This window comes from Panthera uncia (genome assembly GCF_023721935.1).
Source record: "Panthera uncia isolate 11264 chromosome B3 unlocalized genomic scaffold, Puncia_PCG_1.0 HiC_scaffold_1, whole genome shotgun sequence".
In the NCBI taxonomy this organism is placed as follows: Eukaryota; Metazoa; Chordata; class Mammalia; order Carnivora; family Felidae; genus Panthera; species Panthera uncia.
In genome coordinates this window covers 72262979-72283485 of record NW_026057582.1, presented here as the reverse complement: position 1 = coordinate 72283485, position 20507 = coordinate 72262979, and the positions used below count along the sequence as shown (strand labels likewise).

At 52.4% G+C, this 20507-nt stretch overlaps 2 protein-coding genes across 11 annotated transcripts; both read left to right on the top strand.

The window, feature by feature from the left end:
* The first annotated feature begins 4476 nt into the window (after positions 1 to 4476).
* Positions 4477 to 7948, top strand: MRPL52 (mitochondrial ribosomal protein L52). Of its 10 annotated transcripts, none has more exons than XM_049613136.1 (5): positions 4488 to 4889; positions 4997 to 5054; positions 5133 to 5200; positions 6964 to 7035; positions 7393 to 7499. In XM_049613136.1, exons 1-5 carry the CDS (start codon positions 4862 to 4864, stop codon positions 7497 to 7499), a joined length of 333 nt encoding a protein of 110 aa, XP_049469093.1. In that variant the 5' UTR covers positions 4488 to 4861. The 10 variants fall into 10 exon arrangements, with proteins under 10 accessions (XP_049469094.1, XP_049469093.1, XP_049469086.1 ...); XM_049613129.1 differs by having other exon boundaries at positions 4512 to 4889; positions 6964 to 7028; positions 7393 to 7948; XM_049613128.1 differs by having other exon boundaries at positions 4513 to 4889; positions 4994 to 5054; positions 6964 to 7028; positions 7393 to 7948.
* A 1448-nt stretch (positions 7949 to 9396) lies between these two features.
* Positions 9397 to 20101, top strand: MMP14 (matrix metallopeptidase 14). The gene is made up of 10 exons (XM_049613120.1): positions 9397 to 9836; positions 13842 to 13990; positions 14371 to 14493; positions 14874 to 15181; positions 15678 to 15839; positions 16278 to 16438; positions 16616 to 16754; positions 16887 to 17037; positions 17514 to 17629; positions 18025 to 20101. The coding sequence occupies exons 1-10, from the start codon at positions 9732 to 9734 to the stop codon at positions 18357 to 18359; spliced, it is 1749 nt and encodes a 582-aa protein (XP_049469077.1). The 5' UTR covers positions 9397 to 9731; the 3' UTR covers positions 18360 to 20101.
* Positions 20102 to 20507: the final 406 nt, after the last annotated feature.

Here is a 20507-nt window from a genome sequence, read left to right as displayed (position 1 = left end):
TGGGCATAGAGATTACTTAATTCAAAAAAAAAATTGGGGGTGTCTGGGTGTCTCAGTCAGTTAAATGTCCGACTTTGGCTCAGGTCATAATCTCGTGGGGTTCATGGGTTCGAGCCCCACATAGGACTCCGTGCTGACAACTCAGAGCCTGCTTGGGATTCTTTCTCTCCTTCTCTCTCTACCCTTCCCTTGCTCAAGGTCACGAACTCTCTCAAAATAAATAAATAACCAAAAAAAAATTTTTAGTTTAATAAAAATAAAAAATAAAAAGCATGTGAGGCGCCTGGGTGGCTCAGTTGGTTAAGCATCCGACTTCTTCAGGTCATGATCTTGCAGTTCCTGGGTTCTAGCCTCACGTCGGGCTCTGTGCTGACAGTTCAGAGCCTGGAGCCTGCTTCGGATTCTGCGTCTCTTTCTCTCTCTGTCCCTCCCCCACTTGCATTGTGTGTGCGTCTCTCTCTCTCTCTCTCTCTCTCTCAAAAGTAAATAAACATTAAAAAAAATTTTTTTAATAAATAAAATAAAAAGCACCTAATTTCTTAGAACAGTGCATTTGTACAAAAGCTACTGTGTACGGAACACACAGAAGGATATTTGAATAAACATACTGGACAAAAACATGAGTGGGTGGCAAAATATTAAAACCAAAATACAGGCTGTATTCCTTGAGAAGCAAGGCGTTTAAGAGAGGAAAGACATGAAGCTCAGATTCCTGACGCTTCCCATTGCTCTTAATTCCAGCCTTTGCCAGATGAAGTCCAGAGGTTGAAGAACATCTAGTTTGGAATGACAAAGCCATTTTCCTGTGGTTCATGAGTCTAATGAAGTCATTAAGGAGAGCTGTCCAATTGCCAGACCCCTTCCCCTGCCACAGTGTTCTATGAGGTCCCTGAGAAGGCTGCTGATGTTAGCTGTCAGCACTAGTGTTCTTTCTCTCTCTCTCAAAATCCTAAACCATATTTCCTGCTATTTACAACCCACGGATTGTCCACAGCATACTAACCACGTCAAAAGCTGAACTCGTCTTCCTTCCAAAGACATTTCCCCTCCCACATTTCTCAGTTTTCCCAATTAAACTTCCCATCCTGTCCCCCAAAGTTCTCCAGCTCTGGCTCCTTGACTCCCATAGATATTCAAGTATTGCACGTGTTCATTTTTGCACACAGAATTTATATTGTTCACATTATTTGTTCACCTTCATGTGTGTGCCCTTTTTTATAATTTTGCAAATTCAGAGCACCTGGCTGACTCAGTCAGTAGAGTGTGTGACTCTTGAAGTCAGGGTTGTGAATTTGAGCCCCACGTTGGGGTAGAGATTACTTTAAAATAAAATCTTTAAGGGCGCCTGGGTGGCTCAGTCGGCTAAGCATCTGACTTCAGCTCAGGTCATGATCTCGAGGGTTTTTTTCGGGGGGGGGGGTTGTTGTTGTTTTGTTGGGGGTTTCTTTGTTTTTGTTTTATTTCTAGGTTCTTGACTTTAAGCCCCGCAATCAGCTGCTCACTGAGGTCAGTGCAGAGCCTGCTTTGGATCCTCTGTTCCCCTGTTTCTCTGCCCACACCCCACTCAATACGTGTTCTACCTCTTTCTCAAACATAAATAAACATTTGTAAATAAATAAATAAAATCTTTAAAATAATAATAATAATAATAATAATAATTTTGCAAACCGATGGTGTCCCCCAAGTGTGTGAGCTACTGAAAGAGAGGAATATTGCTGGTTCAACTATTTTATATAGTGATGGTGGTAGTCAGCTTGTCATCTTTCCTGTCAATCTTGACTGTTGACACGAAGGTTGTTTTTCCAGCCCCTGGCTTCTACTATTTGATTTGCCAACTGGGAACTATGTAATGGGATTCCAGTGCTGTCTACCTCAGCTGTCTATCTCAGAAACAGCCAAAGATATACAGAGCCAGGCTTGGGAAAGTGGCATTCAGTCACTATTGCAACTGTCAAACTATAAATCCACAGCCATGTTTTGATTCCATTTCCTGATCTCTGAAAACTACAAGCAATCTGTACGATTGCTTCCTGGACTGTCTTATCTACTTTACAGATGTATTATGAAAATCATGTGAAATCATTTATATAGAAGTGTTTTGATAGGTGAAAATGAAGTGTATGAATGCAAGATGGTAATAGTTCCTTACTGTCTTATTGCCCTTGCCTAGTATTTTGGGATCCATTTGTTGGCTTATAGTCAAGGGTCTTTTGTTCCCATCCTTTTTTTGGTTCAGCCCTAGCTATACCACTCTTATTGTTATTGAAACAGCTGCTTTTACTTCTTAAACCAGGATCCACCCTTCCCCTCTTTCAAAGCACAGCTCAGAGCCACCTCCTGTGGAAAAACTTCCCAGTCTTGCAGAAGGAAATGATAAACTTCCAGATAGGCCATTGCACCACTCCCTCAGTTTCCCCCAGTCAGCACGCATTAAGTGTCTAGCCTAGCACACGGTAATGGGCACTTTTGTAGGAGCTTCACCATTTATAAAGCATCTGTACTTACTTCAGTGTTTTAAGATGTGATATATTAAGGGTTTTGTTTTTTTTTTTTTTAGTGTTTATTTTTGAGAGAGAGAGAGAGAGAGAGAGAGAGAGATTGAGAGAAGGAGTAAGAGCAGGGGAGGGGCAGAGAGAGAGAGAGGGAGACACAGAATCCAAAGCAGGCTCCAGGCTCTGAGCTGTCAGCCCAGAGCCGACGTGGGGCTCGAACTCATGAACCATGAGATCATGATTTGAGTCAAGTTGGACACTTAAGTTGTTTTTTTTTTAAGGTTATTTAATTTTGGGAGGGGAGAGGGGGAGGGAGAGAGGGAATCCCAAGCAGGCTCTATGCCATCAGCATGGAGTCCAACTCAGGGCTCATACTCAGGAACCATGAGATCATGACCTGAGCCAAAACCAAGAGTCACACGCTCAACCAACTGAGCCACCCAGGTGCCCCTAAGCTTTTTATGAAAAAATTAAAGATAAATTAATTCCCCAAGACAAATAAATTATTCAAAAGAGGGAAGGAGCCACAGATCTGTGTTTTCTATGTACCAATACGGTAGTCCCACCTGATCCACAGGGGATACGTTCCAAGAACCCCAGTGGATACTTATTACGGTGGTAGTACCAAACCCTGTATATATTATGGGTTTTTTTTCCCATATAGACATACGTATGATAAAGTTTAATTTAAAATCAGGCACAGTAAGAGATTAATAACAATAAAAATCATAACAGTATATTGTAATAAAAGTTATGTGAATGTGATCTCTCTCAAAATGTCTTATTGTACCATATTCATCTTTCTTTTGTAGATGATAAGATAAAGTGAGGTGAAATATGGGCACTGTAACTTAGCGTTAGGCTACTATTGACCTCACAATTTGTCAGGAGTATCTGCTTCCATAGGGCAACTGAATGTGGATAACTGAAACTGCAGAAAGTGAAACCATGGTTAAGGGGGTACTTCTGCCTTGTTGCTGCAAGGATTATATTAGACAATATGTGGTGGTAGCCCTTGTAAAACTGAAATCGGATCTTAGCTCCAAGACCTATTCCCCAAGAAAGCCTTCAGCTTTCTCCAGATCAGCTTCCCATCATAGCTACAAATGGGTACTTGCCAACACTCATCTTGGAGAACTTCTGACTTCTGCTGCCTCCATTTTGACCTCAAACTTTTTTTTTTTTTCATTTTTTAATGTTTATTCGTTTTTGAGAGGGAGAGAGACAGAGCAGGAGCAGGAAAGGAGCAGAGAAGGAAACACAGAATTCAAAGCAGGCTCCAGGCTCTGAGCTGTCAGCACAGAGCCCAACGTAGACCTCAAATCCACGAGCTGGGAGATCATGACCTAAACTGAAGGCAGATGCTTAACTGACTGAGCCACCCAGGCGCCCCTTTGGTTGGGTTCTTTCCAGCCAGTCTCTTGGCTCAGGTGGAAGACCCTGAGGGCATAGCAACCTCTGAGGAGAATGAAACAACCCAGTCAAGCAATAAGCACTGTCCCGAGACACAAAACACCACCCATGATTGACTCTAAGCAAAACACTGATAGATTTGACCTTCACTGCCCCCCTGCAGGTACTCGCCCACCTTTGCCCCTCAATTTTCCTTGTATAAACCTGGAAGTATTTTCAGCGCTTTCAGACACTTGACCTCTGTCTTCCTGGTGTTGGCCTCACTGAACTAAATCCCTTTCTGGTTTCACCACTGTTTGCCTTTGGATTTTTGTCAGTGGCAAGTGGCCAGAACCTGATCTGTTTGGGATCCCCAGAACCAGGTGCTCTTGCATCCCTGTGCACCTGCTACCATCTCAACGGTACTGTTATAGTAATGTGGGTGATCATCATTGTCTTCTCTCGCTAGACTGGGCACGCTATCAGAATAGTGATGACGTCTGTTTTGCAGAATCCCCAGCACTTAGTACAATGCTTGCCACATAAGCTCTTCAATTGTGTTGAATAAATAAGGACGGAGACCCAAATTTTCCGATTCATTCTAGATTTGACACCTAGGCTGAGGAAAAACATGTTACAGTGATGCAGAAGACAGAATAAGGGAACTCCTCTAAGATAATGACATAAATTTCAAAGGACTAGACACCGCTGCGCAGAGATCGCTGGAGCAGCTCAGAACGATTCAGTCTAGGACACGACTTCCACTGAGGATGTAACCAGTACTGACGATTCATACGCAGACCAACCACTGTCGCCTAAATACTAGGGCCGCAGTTTTCTCCCGCTCTTCCGTACAATGGCCCAAGATGGCGGGGCCCGTGATTGAGAACCAGATTCAAGATGGCGGCTTCCGACTTCCCATGCGGCGTAGCGCGTGACACCGGGGTCACGCCCACTTCCGGCTCCGCGACTTCAGCATGGCTGCTTTAGGTACCCTGCTTTTGAGTAAGTGGGTGTGGAGTCGGTGGGCTCAGGGGCCCGCGGGGGCAGGGCTAGGACCCCTGAGTCGAGTGCACGGCGTCTCTCCCAACTCTGCCCTGTTTTCCCAGCAGGTGTCCGGAAGCTGCACAGTAGCGTGGCGGCTCGGGCGGGCAGTCAGTGGCGACTCCAGTGAGTTACTGGTTTAAGGGGGTCCTGGGGTGCCAGAAGGTGGGCTGAATCCTCACCGGAATGTTTTTCTCCACCCAGGCAGGGCCTGGCTGCTAACCCCTCTGGCTACGGGCCCCTTACGGAGCTCCCAGACTGGTCTTACGCGGGTGAGCGCTGATCTGACAGTTAACTGTCCCTAAGAGAGTTTCGCCGAGATGGAACGTCCCTGGACTGAGGGTGGGAGGGACAAGGGGGTTAAGGCGGGGATGTGTGTGAGTGAACATAGTATTGAACTTTATATTTGGAGTTGGGGAGAAGCAGCCTGAGTACTTTGTATTTTAAATTATGCCTATAGAAAGTGCAGCTAGACAGGATCTTGTGGGGTGAGAAGATAATTCTAACTTGGGGCGCCCCGGGGGAGGGAGTGACAAGATCTTTACGTTTCTCAGGGGCGACGATTTTTAAAAAGGTAGACCCACCATTCTACGTGGTGAGTACATTGTTGAGAATTTGCTACCAGATGCAGGGAGAACTCTTTGAAAGGCTGCCTAAATGAACATCTCAGAAGAGAGGGGTAGAAGGGTGAAGACTGAGGATGGCGGGCTCCCTTCAGAAAAATTTCTTCCCTTGAAAAAAAAGGAAGGAAGGAAGGAAAAGGAAAGAAAGAAGGAAAAAATAGATATTAAACCTAGAAGGGAGGGATGTTAGAAAAGTTGAAGCCATTCCCCATTCCCTATATGGGACTTCAGTTTACAGGTGGGAAAACTGAGGCCTCAGAGTTCCCGTGATCAAACAGCTAGGTAATAGCAAAGCTAGGACTAGAACTGAGCAGGAGCCAGGCACCGTTCAACAGCACAGAGACCTGAATACTGATACCCTATTGGATTCTATAGGAGTATGATCCTGAAGAGGATGGTGAAGGTTTTTCTGCTCGTTATTTACTGTAGGAAGCCTAGCACCTCCCAGAAGTAGTATGGAATATTGGAAAGACTCTGGAATTGAGTCTTAATTCAGGTTCTTTACTTGCTAACTTGTAGTCTTGGACATGTTACTTAATTGTATCTCTCAGTTTCCACAAAACTTTTGGGCAGACTTTTCACTGTTTGCTTCTTACTCTGTAGAAAGTAAGTGTCCTTTTTCTTCAGCTCCATTATTAATTACTTCAGGTCAGATATTGCATCTTTTCACCAAGTCAGCAGATATTTATAGAATTTTGATTATGTGGTTGTGTGCCTACCCTGCACTACAGTGAAATCTAGGGATGCAATCCATGAAAGTCTGGCTGGGAAAACGGCATGACATCTTTAAAAATTAATAATAGTTCAGTGCTCTACCCCTTTCCAAGAGGATCTGAAGTGCCACATAAGGCCAAAACAAAACACAACAACAACAAACAAACAAAAAAAGCAATAGTACAATAAATGTCCCAAGGCAAATAGATGAATAATAAATAACCAATATGCACTTCTTTCATAAAGAGATTTGACAGAGTTGAAAAGGTTAAAGAATGGTTTCTGGGACAGATAGGGCTTGGGGGGGGGCGCTAAGGATGAGAACTGGGCTGAAAGGAAAGGAAAAGAAGGTATTTCATTATGGAGTGAGATGGGATTCAGCAAAGATTCATGGAGAGTGGAACGGTGATCAGATTGCTTGAGTGGGGGGTTTCTAAAGCTAAAATGAGATTCAGCACTTCAAAGGACCTTGAATTCCAGGACAATGAGGGGTAAGTGAAATCGAGTAGGAGTATGCCTCAGAGCTTATTCTTGGCATATCTTACCCTTGACACTGAGGGATGGGTTTTGGAGAACTAAGCCATCACAGGTGTGAAAGTGGAAGAGAGGAACTAGAGACTGGTTCTTCCCTTGTCCCTGTCACAGTGCCTTCACAAGGTGCTGTCAGCCATCTCTAATACTTGTCTTTTTTTCTGCAGATGGCCGCCCTGCGCCTCCAATGAAAGGCCAGCTTCGAAGAAAAGCCCAAAGGGAGAAGTTTGCAGTGAGTGGCTAGAGCCCAAGCCAGGGCAACTACTGGGAGGGAAAAAACTTTACATTTTAATTTGTTTTGAGCTGTACTGACACATAAGCTAACTCGTACCCCCTATACCGAGGTTTTAACAGCTCAAGGTTTTTACAGTGCTTTGAGGAGGGGGGAATGGAGTGAGCACTCCGAGGGTGGGAACCAGTGGTAGACATTCTGCTACACATTCTCCTTCCTACTTCCCAACCCAGGACCTGGTCCCCCTCCCCACTCAACAGTGTCATTTTCCAGCTGAAACTTGCCTTTGATCTGTGAGTGAAAGGATATATGTGCAGAGCCCAAGCCCCAGATGTTATCCACCCTGTTTTCCTGTCTGTTTCAGAGACGAGTTGTACTGCTGTCACAGGAAATGGATGCTGGCTTACAGGCATGGCAGCTCAGGCAGCAGAAGTTGCAGGAAGAAGAAAGGAAACAGAAAAACGCTCTTAAACCCAAAGGGGCTCTACTGCAGAACCCACTACCAAGTCAATAAAAAGCAATACTTGTCTCCCTTTCCCAGCCTCTCTCTGGCTTTCTTCTCTATCACCTACATGCCTCATCCCAGTCAGAAGAGAGCCTTCACGTTCCCCATCTGTCTTCCCGGCACAAGAGCTTGGACACCAGAAAGAACAGCCTGTAAGATCACTGCCTGGAAGAGTTGGCTTAGTGCCCTCATCACTGGCTCCGTTCCAGTTCAGTGGAACCTTGCTCTGGGATGCTTCCCTCCTTCACGAGCCATAGGACTGGCCCAACTATGAACAGTAGCTGCTCTGCGAACTGCTATGAAAAAGGGGCAGCAGTTTTCCTGGTGTTAGCTAGGCACTCAAGCCTTTGACAGCCCATACACAGCTCAGGCTGTGTGCAGTTACTCATTTAATAAATGTTTTGATGAAAAAGGCTTTCCGGCTGAGGTCCATTTCTTGGCAAGCAACTGGTGTCAGTTTTCCTAAGCTTCAGATACATGGCCCAAGAGGATACCCCCACTGGGAACACTGACATGGGAAGAACCAGACTTGGGTGTCGCATGTTCTGCTAAAGAGTTGGATTCTGAGGTTTCTTTGGTTCTGGCGAAGTTCCAGAGGTTGGTTAGAGAGAGGCCTGTACCTCCCAACCGCACTTTGTGTAGGGGAGCCCTGGAGGTAGGTGCTCAGCCCCCAAACAGTCACCATGGCATAGGTATCTAATACCCATCATATATCTCCCACAAACCTGTTAGCTGTCCGGGACCCAGGGAAAGCTTTCATTTAATTGATCACGGATTCTGGGGGAAAAGGACCTTTGCTCCAGTTACAATACAGAGCACTGGGCTTTTCTTCCGTTATCCTGCCACAAACTTGTTCCTGGATCTCTAGAATTTCTGGAGCTTCCTACCTGACCTAATTTCTGTCCAGCCTCCTTTATTCCTTGCTTTCTTTCCCTCCCTTCTTCCCCCCACAACCTCCTTCCTCTCTCGCTGACCAATGCAATTCTGGGATCTTAGATTTCGCTGATGGTCGAGTTTTCTGTCTCCCACACTTTTCCTGCTTCTGTTGTGCTGCTTTTCCAGATCTAACTCAACCTCTTATCTGTCTCTCTCCCCCACTATCCGCCTCCGCGTGCCCTCCCCTTCTCCCGCATCCCTCCACGTTTTGTTATCAGTTTAGTCAGTCCCTGAAGACTTTAGTCTTCAGGGAACTGCCTTTTTCCAGTGTAGAGGGGGAGCTAAACCCCAAAGTCCTAATTCCCAATCTCTCTGGTCTAACAGTTTCCCTAAATTTGATTTGCCTTTCCCCACATTCCATGGCCTTGTACCTCTTTCCTCCCCAGCCTGCTCTAATTTAAGGAGCAGCCAGATTGCAAATGATGATAATTAAGGGAGTGCATTTGTCTTTCCATAAGAACCCCCAGACCCAATGTGGTTGTGCAATTTGTTGGTGGGTGGGTGGATTGTATTACCGTTGCATGTTTGCAGCAGGAGAGGGATGGAGGTGGTTGTCAAGATCCAGGGGCAAAAGTTTCAATTTGGTTGAGCCACAGGTCTCAGCGGACAAACCCCCAACCCAGGTGTGGTGGACATGGAAGACCTTCACCACCGTCATCCTAGACTCTGAACTCGTTTGCGCCAACCACTGGGCTTCCCAGTACTTCCCACTCTGAGGTGAGACAAATGCTGAATACCAGAGGACTCAAGCCACCCAAAATATGCTTAGGGGGAGAAAGTCTCCCACATCCCGTCCGCTGGGTCCCCCCCCCCCCCCCCAGACCCCCGTCCTTAGCTGTGGCCTCAACCCCTGCAGATGGCAGCCTCCACCACAGAAAGGCAACTTAGGGGTTTTTTTTACCCGGCTCTTGGCTGTAATTGGATTCAGGCTGAAACAACCACGTCCGCACCGGGAAAGGAGGGCATTGGGGCGGGGGCGGAGAGGCTGTGGGAGAAGGGAGGGACCAGAGGAGAGAGTGAGAGAGGGCTCGCGGATCCAGTTCGCAGACTAAGCAGAAGAAAGATCAAAAAACAGAAAAGAGGGGACGAGCAAACAGGCGCTTTCAAGAGCAATCCCCTCATCTCCAAGCGGACAACGGCCTAGGAATCCAAACTCAGCGCCCACCGAAGACAAAGGCGCCCTAAGGGAGTGGCGGCACGACCCCAGGGCTTGGGCCCCACCGCGGAGCCCGCACGGCTGGCGGCCGGGACAGTCGCGGACCATGTCTCCTGCCCCACGGCCCGCCGGCGGTCTGCTACTCCCCCTGCTCACGCTCGCCACCGCGCTCGCCTCCCTCAGCTCGGCCCAAAGCAGCTTCAGCCCCGAAGTAAGTGAGCTCCTCCAGTCCTGCCGGGAGTCGCGCCCGCCGGGGAGGCGAGCCGGGGGTCTCCCAGGTCTCCCCCGCTCGGAGAGCAGGGCGCCGGAGGTCTCTGGCCCTCCGACCCGCAGGAACCCCCTCCCTTCCTTTCCCTGCTCATCTCCAAACTTCCAAGTCGATCCAACTTCTGCTTCCCCCCAACCAACCCCCGACCCGCCGCCAACTTTCTTCCCCAGCCCTTTCCTGGGAAGAGCTGTACAGCGGGGCCCACCCCAACCCTCCCGGTTCTGCCGGGCTGTGAGTTCAGCTCCGGAACCAGGAGGGAGCCTGGTAAATACTTGAACTCGGCTCAGACCCAGCGCTGCCCTGGTTCCTTGTCATGTGCGCGAGATCGTTGTTTCTTCAACTTTCCAACCCTCCAGCGCTCTCCCGCCCGCGCCCGCCGGCGCTGGGGCTGCCAGGGAGGCTCGAGTGTACGGCGCCGCGGCTCCGGGCCCCCCACGCTGAGCGCCTCCCGGGCGGTCCCGGCCCTCCGTGGATGCAGGCGCCGCCAGTTGGGGTCAGGGCTGGACGGCCTGGCGGCCCCGGCCCCCGACCCACCCCGCCTCCCTGAGCGGACCCCTCTGTGTCCCCGGCCCGGAGCCCTGGCGTCGAGGGTCGCGGAGCTGGCGCCCTGGCCGCGTTTCCGTACACACAAAGCTCTCCTTGTGAGCCAGGGGCTCGGCCGGCGGAGCAGCCGCCTCCTGCCTCTACCCCCACTCACACCACCCGCCTCCAGCGAGGCCTTTAGGCTCTTTTTGTTGCTTTTGTTAATTGCTTTTCTGTGTTAATTGCAGGGAGACTGAGGGCAACGCACCGGGGAGTAGGGTGAGAGGGCCAGGCCCAGGGCACCCCGCAGGGTCTCTACCGCCTCCGGCGACGCCCCCCCCCCAACTCTTTCCCAGACTCTGGCCCACCGGCCCGGGAGGAAGCCGCGTGGGAGTTGTCTGGGGAGGTTTTTCCTCTTTCTTTCTCTCTCTCTCTCATTTTGGGGTGAAGGTGGGAGACGAATTTGATCAGCTTCTTATTTTGGGCCATCCCAACCCACTCAGCCCGGCAGGGCCTGGGTGCGGTCGGGAGGGGCCGGGAAGGGCCCCAGAAGGGGGAGGGGATCTGGACTTGGCTTCCTCCCTCCTGGTCCTGGCCCTGGACCCACCCCCGGAGGAAACATATCCAGAAAGAACACACTCTCTCTGTCCCGAAGGGATCCGAGGCTAAAAAGAAAAGCGTGGCCCTGGGGAGGGGGTGGCCAAGGAGAGTGCGAATCTGCTGTGGGGCCCAGCCTGACAGGGTCCTGCTGGAGGAGGCATCCTCTCTCCAGGCCTGGAGTCTTCATCGGAGGTCTGCAAGGAGAGCCCCTAACAAAAGGAGTCTGGACATCTAGGGGCTGTCCCCTGCCAACTTTGCCTGCCCTGCCTTCCCTCCCCTGCCCCACTAGGCCCCCCTAGGGGAGGGGCAGCAGCCCTGGCTCTGTTTTAAGTGGGTCATGGGCAGCCCCAGTGCCAGAACCACCATTTGCTTCTGGGCCACGGAGGGAGGAACAGGCCCAGAGGCTCTGATCCAGGGCCTTCCTGAGAGCCAGAGTTCCCCTCATCCACCCACCCACCTACCCACCTTCTGCAGGACTCCTAGGCCAGAGGTGGGAGGGGTTCTGTTGAGTTTTCCCCTAGGGGAATACTCAGACCACTCAGTTTTCGAGACAAAGCCAGCCAACTGAGTTTTTTGACCTAACGTAGTTGCTCCCTCTCCAGGCCAATCTAGAGGGCGAGCTCGGGTGGCGAGGCCTCAGCCAGCCGGGTCCCTCCCACCAGGCCTCCAGAGTCCTGCACCAGCTCCAGGACAGCCCTCTCCTCCTCGTGGCCTGTCTGGCACTGGCCCTTCCCCCACCCAGCCGCAGACACAAGAGTCCTCTCTTCTGTGGTTCCAACCTCACCTCCTAGTCTTCTCTGTGGTTCTTGCTTTGCTCAGAGCCTAGGCCTGGGAGGAGAGGGATGGGGGCACTTCCTTTCCAGGCTTTGCAGCTCTCTTTGACTCCAGGGAAGTCCCTTTCTTGCCTAAGTCTCCATTTTTCTCTCTTGCGCATGGTGGGGGGGGGGGGGACTTTGTGGGTGTGAATATTTAGACCTGCCTACTTTCTTGAAAGACTCACAGGGGAGAGGGATTGATCCCACCGCTCCTAGATGTGGATTCTCTCCACCTCTCTGCCACCCTCTATTCTGTCATTCTGCCCTAGCAGAATTCCCCTCAGCTTTGCTCCCTGAGGGTTGAGGGGGCCTGACTTCAGTCCTCCTGACTGCCAGCTCCAGGAGTAGGCCACTCCCAAGCTTCTCCAAAGCTGAAGTAGTGGCTCCCCCACCCGGGGTCATAAGCCTGGGGTGTGTGTACCCTACAGGTGAGGCCAAGGGCAAAGGGAGTTTCCTGCATACTTGGGCACAGGCCATTGCAACCTCCCACGGGCACTAGCTGTGGCATCAGCCAGCGCAGGTCAGGGCAAGCAAGCCTACAGCTTGTGGGGAGAGTAGCCGGGTTCTGGAGCACCCTGCTCTGCTCCCCTGTGGTAGAGCAGAGGTTAAACTTTGCTCCCTCCTCTACCCCTGAGGAGGGGCTCTCAGAGCCGGGTGGTGCTAAGGTTATTCAGGCCAGGCCTGTTGGCTGGGGAAAGGCTGGGTTGTTTACATCTTGGGCCCTAACTCCCATCAGCCTTGGGGGATCACTTCCCAGAACCCTGTTGCAATTCTTGCCCCTGCGGGCACATGTCTCCAGTCAGCTGCTCCTGAATCACCCCCAGCCCCAATGCAGGAGCACTGCTCCACTTCCCGGGCTGGGCCCAGAGGTGAAGGGCCACATGAAGATCCATCCTGACAACCTGGGATAAGGGATGTGGTGCCCAACAGCAGCCTCCACCCCTCTGCACTCCCAGATTCCATCCCAGGCAATGTGCAGGCCCCCTCTGGACTCCTTAAGAAGGCAAAGCTGGAACTGGGACCAGAGTAGTATCTCCCCTAGAGAATCCCAGCATTTTCATATTCCATATACACCTTGGCTTATTTTACTTTTCAGGCTTTAGGAAAATACTCCATTGTTCTTACAATAAAGGCTGACTTTCCACCACCCCCCCACCCCCCCCCCCCCCCCCCCCCCCCCACCCCCGTCAGCAGGGCTTTGTAGTTTGCATACCTTTCAGTCAAACACCAAAAACCTAACTTTATTTTAAGGCAGCATGCCAGCCTTTATATTATGAACAATTCACAACATACCTTAAGTAAAATACAGTCACCGAGTCTCTACCACCTCCCCCATCTCCCACTGCCCGTACTGAGAACCTTAAATAAGGGCCTTTAGGTCCCATGCCCTAGGTCAGATGCTCGGATGGGAACAGTGGCAGGATCCTGGCTCAGTGGCTGGATCACACCCCCAACACCTCCAAACGTCCCGGCTTCCCCCTCTCAGCAGCCAGCCTCAGCCCTAGCTCCTTTTCTGCTCACCTTTCCAAAAAGATCTCAGCTGTGAGGGTCCTGGAAGCATGGCATCCCTGTCCCAAGAGGGTCTCATGCCAGGACCAAAATAGAGCCCCCTCAGCCTCCCCACCTCCACCCATCAGGGGCACAACCCATCAGGTAGGACATGCTATATTTACAAGAACACTGACACGGAGGAGGAAAGTGCTGGAGGAATCTCAGCTCTGAGAAGACGAGCCATCTGGGTTCCCATTCTCAAGAGAGTTCACAGCCAAAGTCCAGAGCTGTGGCTCCCTACCCTGTTTGAGCCCACAGCCCCAAGAAGGCAAGTCCTACTGGGGCCTGGGCCAGAGTTCAGGTCCAGCCTGGGAAGTCCTCCAGCCCCGCTGCCAGAGCCAGGCTGGGAGCTCGTTGCCCTTTCCTCCTAAGCCAAGGGTGCATGCCAGACACCGTGAGGGGGTAGAGTCTCCCCTTGGGCCAAGTGGGGATGCTCTAAGCCACATTTCTTTCCCTACAGGCCTGGCTGCAGCAGTATGGCTACCTGCCCCCGGGGGATCTGCGAACACACACACAGCGCTCACCCCAGTCCCTCTCAGCTGCTATCGCTGCCATGCAGAGGTTCTACGGTCTGCGAGTGACGGGCAAGGCTGATGCAGACACCATGAAGTAAGTGCTAGGCCCCGGCAGGAATTCTGCCCAGCACCCACAGAGCACAGAGAGGTTGCTACCTGACTCCTGCCCCCTACCTCAACCCCGCACGCTGACCCTGAGTAACATATGCCTACATGTGCTCCTTCTCTCCCCTGGTCTCTGGCCCTTGCATCCCTTCTCCTCCCCCATGCCCTACAGTCTCCCCCCCATCCCCACCCGACCCTGCCTCCGCCCACCCTATACTCCCACTTTTTTTTTTTTTTTTAGACCCTCTCTTATCCACCCTGACCTCATAACCTTGGCCCTTTCCCACACTGACCCTGAGGCCAGACACTCCCCCACTCTGAAGACCTTTCTCTTTCATACACTATCCTGACTGCAATCTCACACCCCAGGGCCATGAGGCGCCCCCGCTGTGGTGTTCCCGATAAGTTTGGAGCGGAGATCAAGGCCAATGTTCGAAGGAAACGCTATGCCATCCAGGGCCTCAAATGGCAGCATAATGAGATCACTTTTTGGTGAGTCCAACAGGCAAGTTGCCTTTCTCCCATCAGAGTTGCCCTTCCTGTCAACTGTACTTACAGACTGTGAGGACTCCTGTCCTACTCACCTCTGTTCCTGTGAAGCGTCCTCGGGAGTGGGGAGGAAAGGGGCTTTAATCCTGGAGAAAGGTGCAGCCTGGGGGGCGGGGGTACATCCCAGGGCCAGAAAACCAAAGCCTGTGGGTCCCTTGAGCCCTCAGTTCTTGGGGCTGAAGCATCGTGAGGCAGCAGGAAGAGCCAGGTCAGCAGAGGTGGCTGGGCGGTTCAGGCAAACCTGGGAAAGTGCAAGGAGGGAGAATTTTATCCTTTGTTATCCTAACACACTCCCATCCTCTCCCCGTGCGGCTGGACCTCAGCATCCAGAATTACACCCCCAAGGTGGGAGAGCATGCCACATTCGAGGCCATTCGCAAGGCATTCCGCGTGTGGGAGAGTGCCACACCACTCCGTTTTCGAGAGGTACCCTATGCCTATATCCGAGAGGGCCATGAGAAGCAGGCCGACATCATGATCTTCTTCGCTGAGGGCTTCCATGGTGACAGCACACCTTTCGATGGCGAAGGTGGCTTCCTGGCACATGCTTATTTCCCAGGCCCCAACATTGGAGGGGACACCCACTTTGACTCTGCCGAGCCCTGGACTGTCAGGAATGAGGATCTGAATGGTGAGCGAGGTAGCCCTGGGACTCATTTATTCTGGGGAGAGTCAGTGATTGTTTTCATGGGGGGTCTCCCGCCTCCTCCCAAAACCTCAAACCCCACAGTCTCTGGGCTACAAACATCTCCTAGTCTGACTTCCAGTGAAAGCAGGGATCTTATTTTGAGCTATTTACATCTGGTCCCTTCTCTCACCCAATCATTGACTTCCCAGTCAAAGACTTCCCACTTTTCTAGGCAAATGGCACCTCCAACTCCTGGGAGAAACTGGGGCCCAGATAGGACCTCAGCTCCCCTTAATACACATCTTCCTGGTATTGGTATCTGGCCCCAGAGCACTCTCTCACCTCCAACCAGAACAGATCGCTGACTGGCTTGGTGGCTTTTTGGGTGGAAAACATAACAGGCCCAGCCTCGGGTATCAAAATGAAGCCTCTGGTGGGAAAGCAGAGAGTCTGAGGGAAGGGGCCCAGGCTGCCCTCATAATCATCCCCATCCCTCCAGGGAATGACATCTTTCTGGTGGCTGTGCACGAACTGGGCCACGCCCTGGGCCTTGAACATTCCAACGATCCCTCGGCCATCATGGCACCCTTTTACCAGTGGATGGACACAGAGAACTTCGTGCTGCCCGATGACGACCGCCGGGGCATCCAGCAACTGTATGGTGAGTAATGTATGCCTACATGTGCTCCTTCTCCCTCCTGTTTAAATTGTTTTCAGTGTCTAGTTTTGAGAAAGAGAGACAGAGCATGAGCAGGGGAGGGACAGAGAAAGAGGGAGACACAGAATCTGAAGCAGGCTCCAGGCTCCAAGCTGTCAGCACAGAGCCCGACACGGGGCTCGAACTCACAAACCACGAGATCATGACCTGAGCGAAGTCAGCTGCTTAACCTACTGAGCCACCCAGGCACCCCTATTTCTTCTATATATTTTATTCCTCTCTCACCTTTGATCCTACCTTTTCTGTCCTGCCCCAGCTGATTGCTTCAGCCTCCTCTAAAGGTCCACCCACACCTTTGCAATGGTATCGTCTGCCCATATATCTGTTCTTTCCTCTCCCCTGTCACAAAGTCTAAAGTGCCTTTCATGTTCTCTACACCAGGAAGTGAGTCAGGGTTTCCCACCAAGATGCCCCCTCAACCCAGGACTACCTCCAGGCCCTCTGTCCCTGACAAGCCTAAAAACCCCACCTATGGGCCCAACATCTGTGACGGGAACTTTGACACCGTGGCCGTGCTCCGAGGGGAGATGTTTGTCTTCAAGGTGAGAGGAAGAAGTGGGCTGGTTTGGGAGGCAAGGGGGCTCTTTGCCCAGCAGGCTGGGTGGAAACAGCAGCAGGAAGGCTAAGAACTAGAGCTGAGGCAGTGGGAAGCTTTGGGGACTGAGCCAGAGGACTAGCTACAAGACATAACGCCCTGTCCCCACCTTGACGCCTTCCAGGAGCGCTGGTTCTGGAGGGTGAGGAATAATCAGGTGATGGATGGATACCCCATGCCCATCGGCCAGTTCTGGCGGGGCCTGCCTGCATCCATTAACACTGCCTACGAGAGGAAGGATGGCAAGTTTGTCTTCTTCAAAGGTAACCAGGCATTCTACCTTAGTGCTCTGGGTGTGGGGAGAGTCTCCCTGAAAGAGTGGATTCCACTCGACTTCTCCACAGCCGCAAGAGCCCAAGTGGAACCCTGATCGTGCTCTTCTCTCTCCTCCCCAGGAGACAAGCACTGGGTGTTTGACGAAGCTTCCCTGGAACCTGGCTACCCCAAGCACATCAAGGAGCTGGGCCGAGGACTGCCTACTGACAAAATTGACGCTGCTCTCTTCTGGATGCCCAATGGAAAGACCTACTTCTTCCGGGGAAACAAGTGAGACCCCATCCTCTTGACCCAAGGCCTCTCTCCTCAGATACCACCACCAGATTCTCTCAGTCCTACAGGAGGACCCACTTTACCCCTGGGATGTTTCCCTGGAGACGTTGCTGGCTGAGCCTCTGCTATTGCCTAGCAACAGACAGCCTCCATTAGGTGCTGAGTGAGTGGGAAGTGACCGGGTCACCATTTCAGACCTGGTCATTTGGCGCCTCCTGCCCCCAGCACCGTGCCTCCACCCCAGCTTCCAGGCACTATCATTAAAGGCTACTGGTGGCTCCTTGCAGCCTGGGACCTCCCATCCACCCCCACCTTCCGCCACTTTCGGCCACAGGCCCTCATTACTCAAAACCCCTGTCCTGCACCCTGTCCATAGCCACCCTTTGCTCGCTGGTGAATTCAGTCCTGGGCCCTGCTACCCTCCAAGGACATGCCCAGGGCCCGACCGCTTCCCCTCCTCTCCTCTCCTCCAGGTACTACCGTTTCAACGAAGAGCTCAGGGCAGTGGACAGCGAGTACCCCAAAAACATCAAGGTCTGGGAAGGAATCCCTGAGTCTCCCAGAGGGTCATTCATGGGCAGCGATGAAGGTGAGCGGCAAGCCGGGGAGGGTGTCTGGGGGGGGGGGGGGGGGGGGGGGGGGGGGGGGGGTATGAAGACAGGGGGTTAAGGAAGAACAGGAGGAAAGATGGACAGTAGCACGTAGAAAGCAGTGATGATGAGAACAGCAGAACCCTTGCTGTGTGTCAGGCTCTGAGCAAAGTGCTTTGTGCACATCGGATACCTAATCACCACCATGCTGCCAGCCTGCCACTAGAATTACCCCCTTTTACAGCTGAGGAACCCGATGTTCAGAAAGGGTTGGGGATTAGCTCAACCGGGTCACTCCACTCACAGATTTTCCTTCTGTTCTTCTCTCTGTGGGTCTTCTGGATGCTGCCCCCATCCCTTGTTCTCCTTGCCACCTTCTTGCTGACCCCTGCAGTCTTCACTTACTTCTACAAGGGGAACAAATACTGGAAATTCAACAACCAGAAGCTGAAGGTAGAGCCAGGCTACCCCAAGTCAGCCCTGCGGGACTGGATGGGCTGCCCCTCATCGGGGGGCCGGCCAGATGAAGGAACTGAGGAGGAGACAGAGGTGATCATCATCGAGGTGGACGAAGAGGGTGGCGGGGCAGTGAGCGCGGCCGCCGTGGTGCTGCCCGTGCTGCTGCTGCTCTTGGTGCTGGCTGTGGGCCTCGCCGTCTTCTTCTTCAGACGCCATGGGACCCCTAAACGACTGCTCTATTGCCAGCGTTCCCTGCTGGACAAGGTCTGACCCCCACTGCCGCCCGCCCACTCCTACCACGAGGACTTTGCCCCTGAAGGCCAGTGGCAGCAGGTGGTGGTGGGTGGGCTGCTCCCACCTGTCCCGAGCCCCCTCCCTACCCTGCCCCCCACTTCCCTTCTTTTCTGTCCCACGGCTGCCTCTCTCAACCTCAACCCTGGCGTTGCTTCTTCCCTAGATGGGTCCCCTGGGGGCTGATCAGGGGCCGCCCCTTCCAGCCCCTGGCCCCCCCCCAGGGGGCCTCTGTAGCTTGGTGTGTGTCCAGCCCCATCTGAATGTCTTGGCTCTGCACTTGAAGGCAGAACCCTCGGACCTCGCTGGCAAAGGTCAAATGGGGTCATCTGCTCCTTTTCCATCCCCTGATGTACCTTCAACCTCTGAACTCTGACCTCATGAGGCTCTGGGCATTCCAGCCCCACGAGCCCCCAGGCGCAGCCCGTTGGCAGCTTCCTACCACTCTTTCTGGCTAAAAGGAATATAATTTTGCTGTGGGGGGAGACCCTGAGAGAGTAGGAGTGGGTGGGGGCTGCACAGCTACCCTAAGACCTTGGGAGGAAAGCTCAGAGTCAGTCCTCTCTGCAAAGATCTGCCTCTGCTGCGCCTGGCCCCAAGAACTTCCCCAGAAGGAGCCTGAGCCATTAAGGGGCTGTAGAAACCCTTGACGGCCCTACCTCCACAAATGTTAGCTTCAGCCGGGGATGTCAAGGTTAGAGGAGCTGAGACCAGGGGGTGCAGCTACCGGGGTGGTGTGGGGCCAAGGACAGAGACTGTCTGGAGCCCTGGGGGTCAGCCTGAAGGCCACAGAGAAAGAATCTTGCTCAAATGCAGGCAGCTGGGGTAGGGACCAAGGAACAGAGCAGTCAGAGGGGACAAGACAGGACCAAAAGGCTAACAGGGAGGTGCAGTGGGAGTGGATGGCCAGGGGCCGGGCAGGCCAGGCCAGCAGGGACACGGCAAGGTGGACTGTGGTACCCAGGGAAGGGCATGTTTTATTGGAGCTCTCAGGAAGGGCCCAAGAGAGGCACACCTACTCACACCTCCTCCACTTTGGTGCCCTTCCTCCAACCAGAGTACACGTATGGGAAGGGTGGGGAGCCCAGAGAAAGCAGCAGAGACAACACACAACCAGGGACTGGCGACTTGGGACCTTAATGACGGCGGCCACCTAGTTAGGGAGGTGACTGACCAGGGGCTGGCAACGCTCAGCCAGCAGCCTCAGCTGGCCTCAGACGGCAGGTGCCTGGGTGAGTCTCAGTCAGGTTAGCCCCTCACTTCTTGATGCCCCTGCCCCTCAGCCCATCCTGCTGGTGTCCTGCCTCCTCTCCCCCACCCAGTCCACACATTTGAAGTCTCCTTTGGCCACTACAGGTGGTCATGGTACCGGGGACTTGGGAGAGTGAGACCCTGTGGGGGCAGTGAGAGGAGAGGGACGTCAGGGGTGGGAGGTTATGGGGGGTGGGGGGAGCATGGGATGAACGGTGCTGGCAGTTCGGCTAAATTTGTCTTGTTTGGGTTTTTTGTTTTGTTTAATGTATATTTTTATTATAATTATTATATATGAATTCCCTTCAAATCGTTCCTTTTTGTTAACAAGGGGCATGGGAAGGGTGGGGGTGGGGGGGCAGAGGCATCCGACCCCAGGAACCTGCAGGGCGGGGCTGGGTCAGTGCCCTCTAAGGACATTTTTGACCTTGTTCAACCTTTCCACAAAGAATAAATGGTGTTTCACATTCTTTGTGTGGCTGCGTTCTCTCAGAAAGAGAAATGAATGGAAAAGGCACTCGTAACTGGTGTTTTCTGTGAGGTGGGGTTTTAAAATTTTTCATAAAGGACTATGTTTATTCTTGGTGGACAACATGGACTCAGGGCCGTAGCTGGGAAGTGGGACATACTCCACTGGGGCAGAGAAGTGGTCCACAGAGCCCAGCTGCTCTCTCCCAACCTAGCCAAGAGGTTACTTTAGAGGCCCAGAGCTGCAAAGGGCAAGAGGAAGTGGTCAAGCTGAGGCCACTCGGAAAATCTTCCTAAATTGCATTACCCTGTCACGTGATCTGGCCGCAGACCCTCCATTTCCCCAGACCTGTCTTTTTGCTGCTAGGGACTCCCAGGATCTTTGACATTCAGCCTCAGGCAGGCCCT

Bases quoted from the DNA above. Each gene is read 5' to 3' on its own strand.
- MMP14 (XM_049613120.1), top strand. From the start codon at position 9,732: ATGTCTCCTGCCCCACGGCCCGCCGGCGGTCTGCTACTCCCCCTGCTC. The intron at 15,182-15,677 runs GTGAGCGAGGTA...CCATCCCTCCAG, and splicing joins CAGGAATGAGGATCTGAATG to GGAATGACATCTTTCTGGTG. The intron at 17,038-17,513 runs GTGAGACCCCAT...CCTCTCCTCCAG, and splicing joins TACTTCTTCCGGGGAAACAA to GTACTACCGTTTCAACGAAG.
- MRPL52 (XM_049613128.1), top strand. From the start codon at position 4,862: ATGGCTGCTTTAGGTACCCTGCTTTTGA. The intron at 4,890-4,993 runs GTAAGTGGGTGT...CTGTTTTCCCAG, and splicing joins TTTAGGTACCCTGCTTTTGA to CAGGTGTCCGGAAGCTGCAC. The intron at 5,201-6,963 runs GTGAGCGCTGAT...TTTTTTCTGCAG, and splicing joins CCCAGACTGGTCTTACGCGG to ATGGCCGCCCTGCGCCTCCA.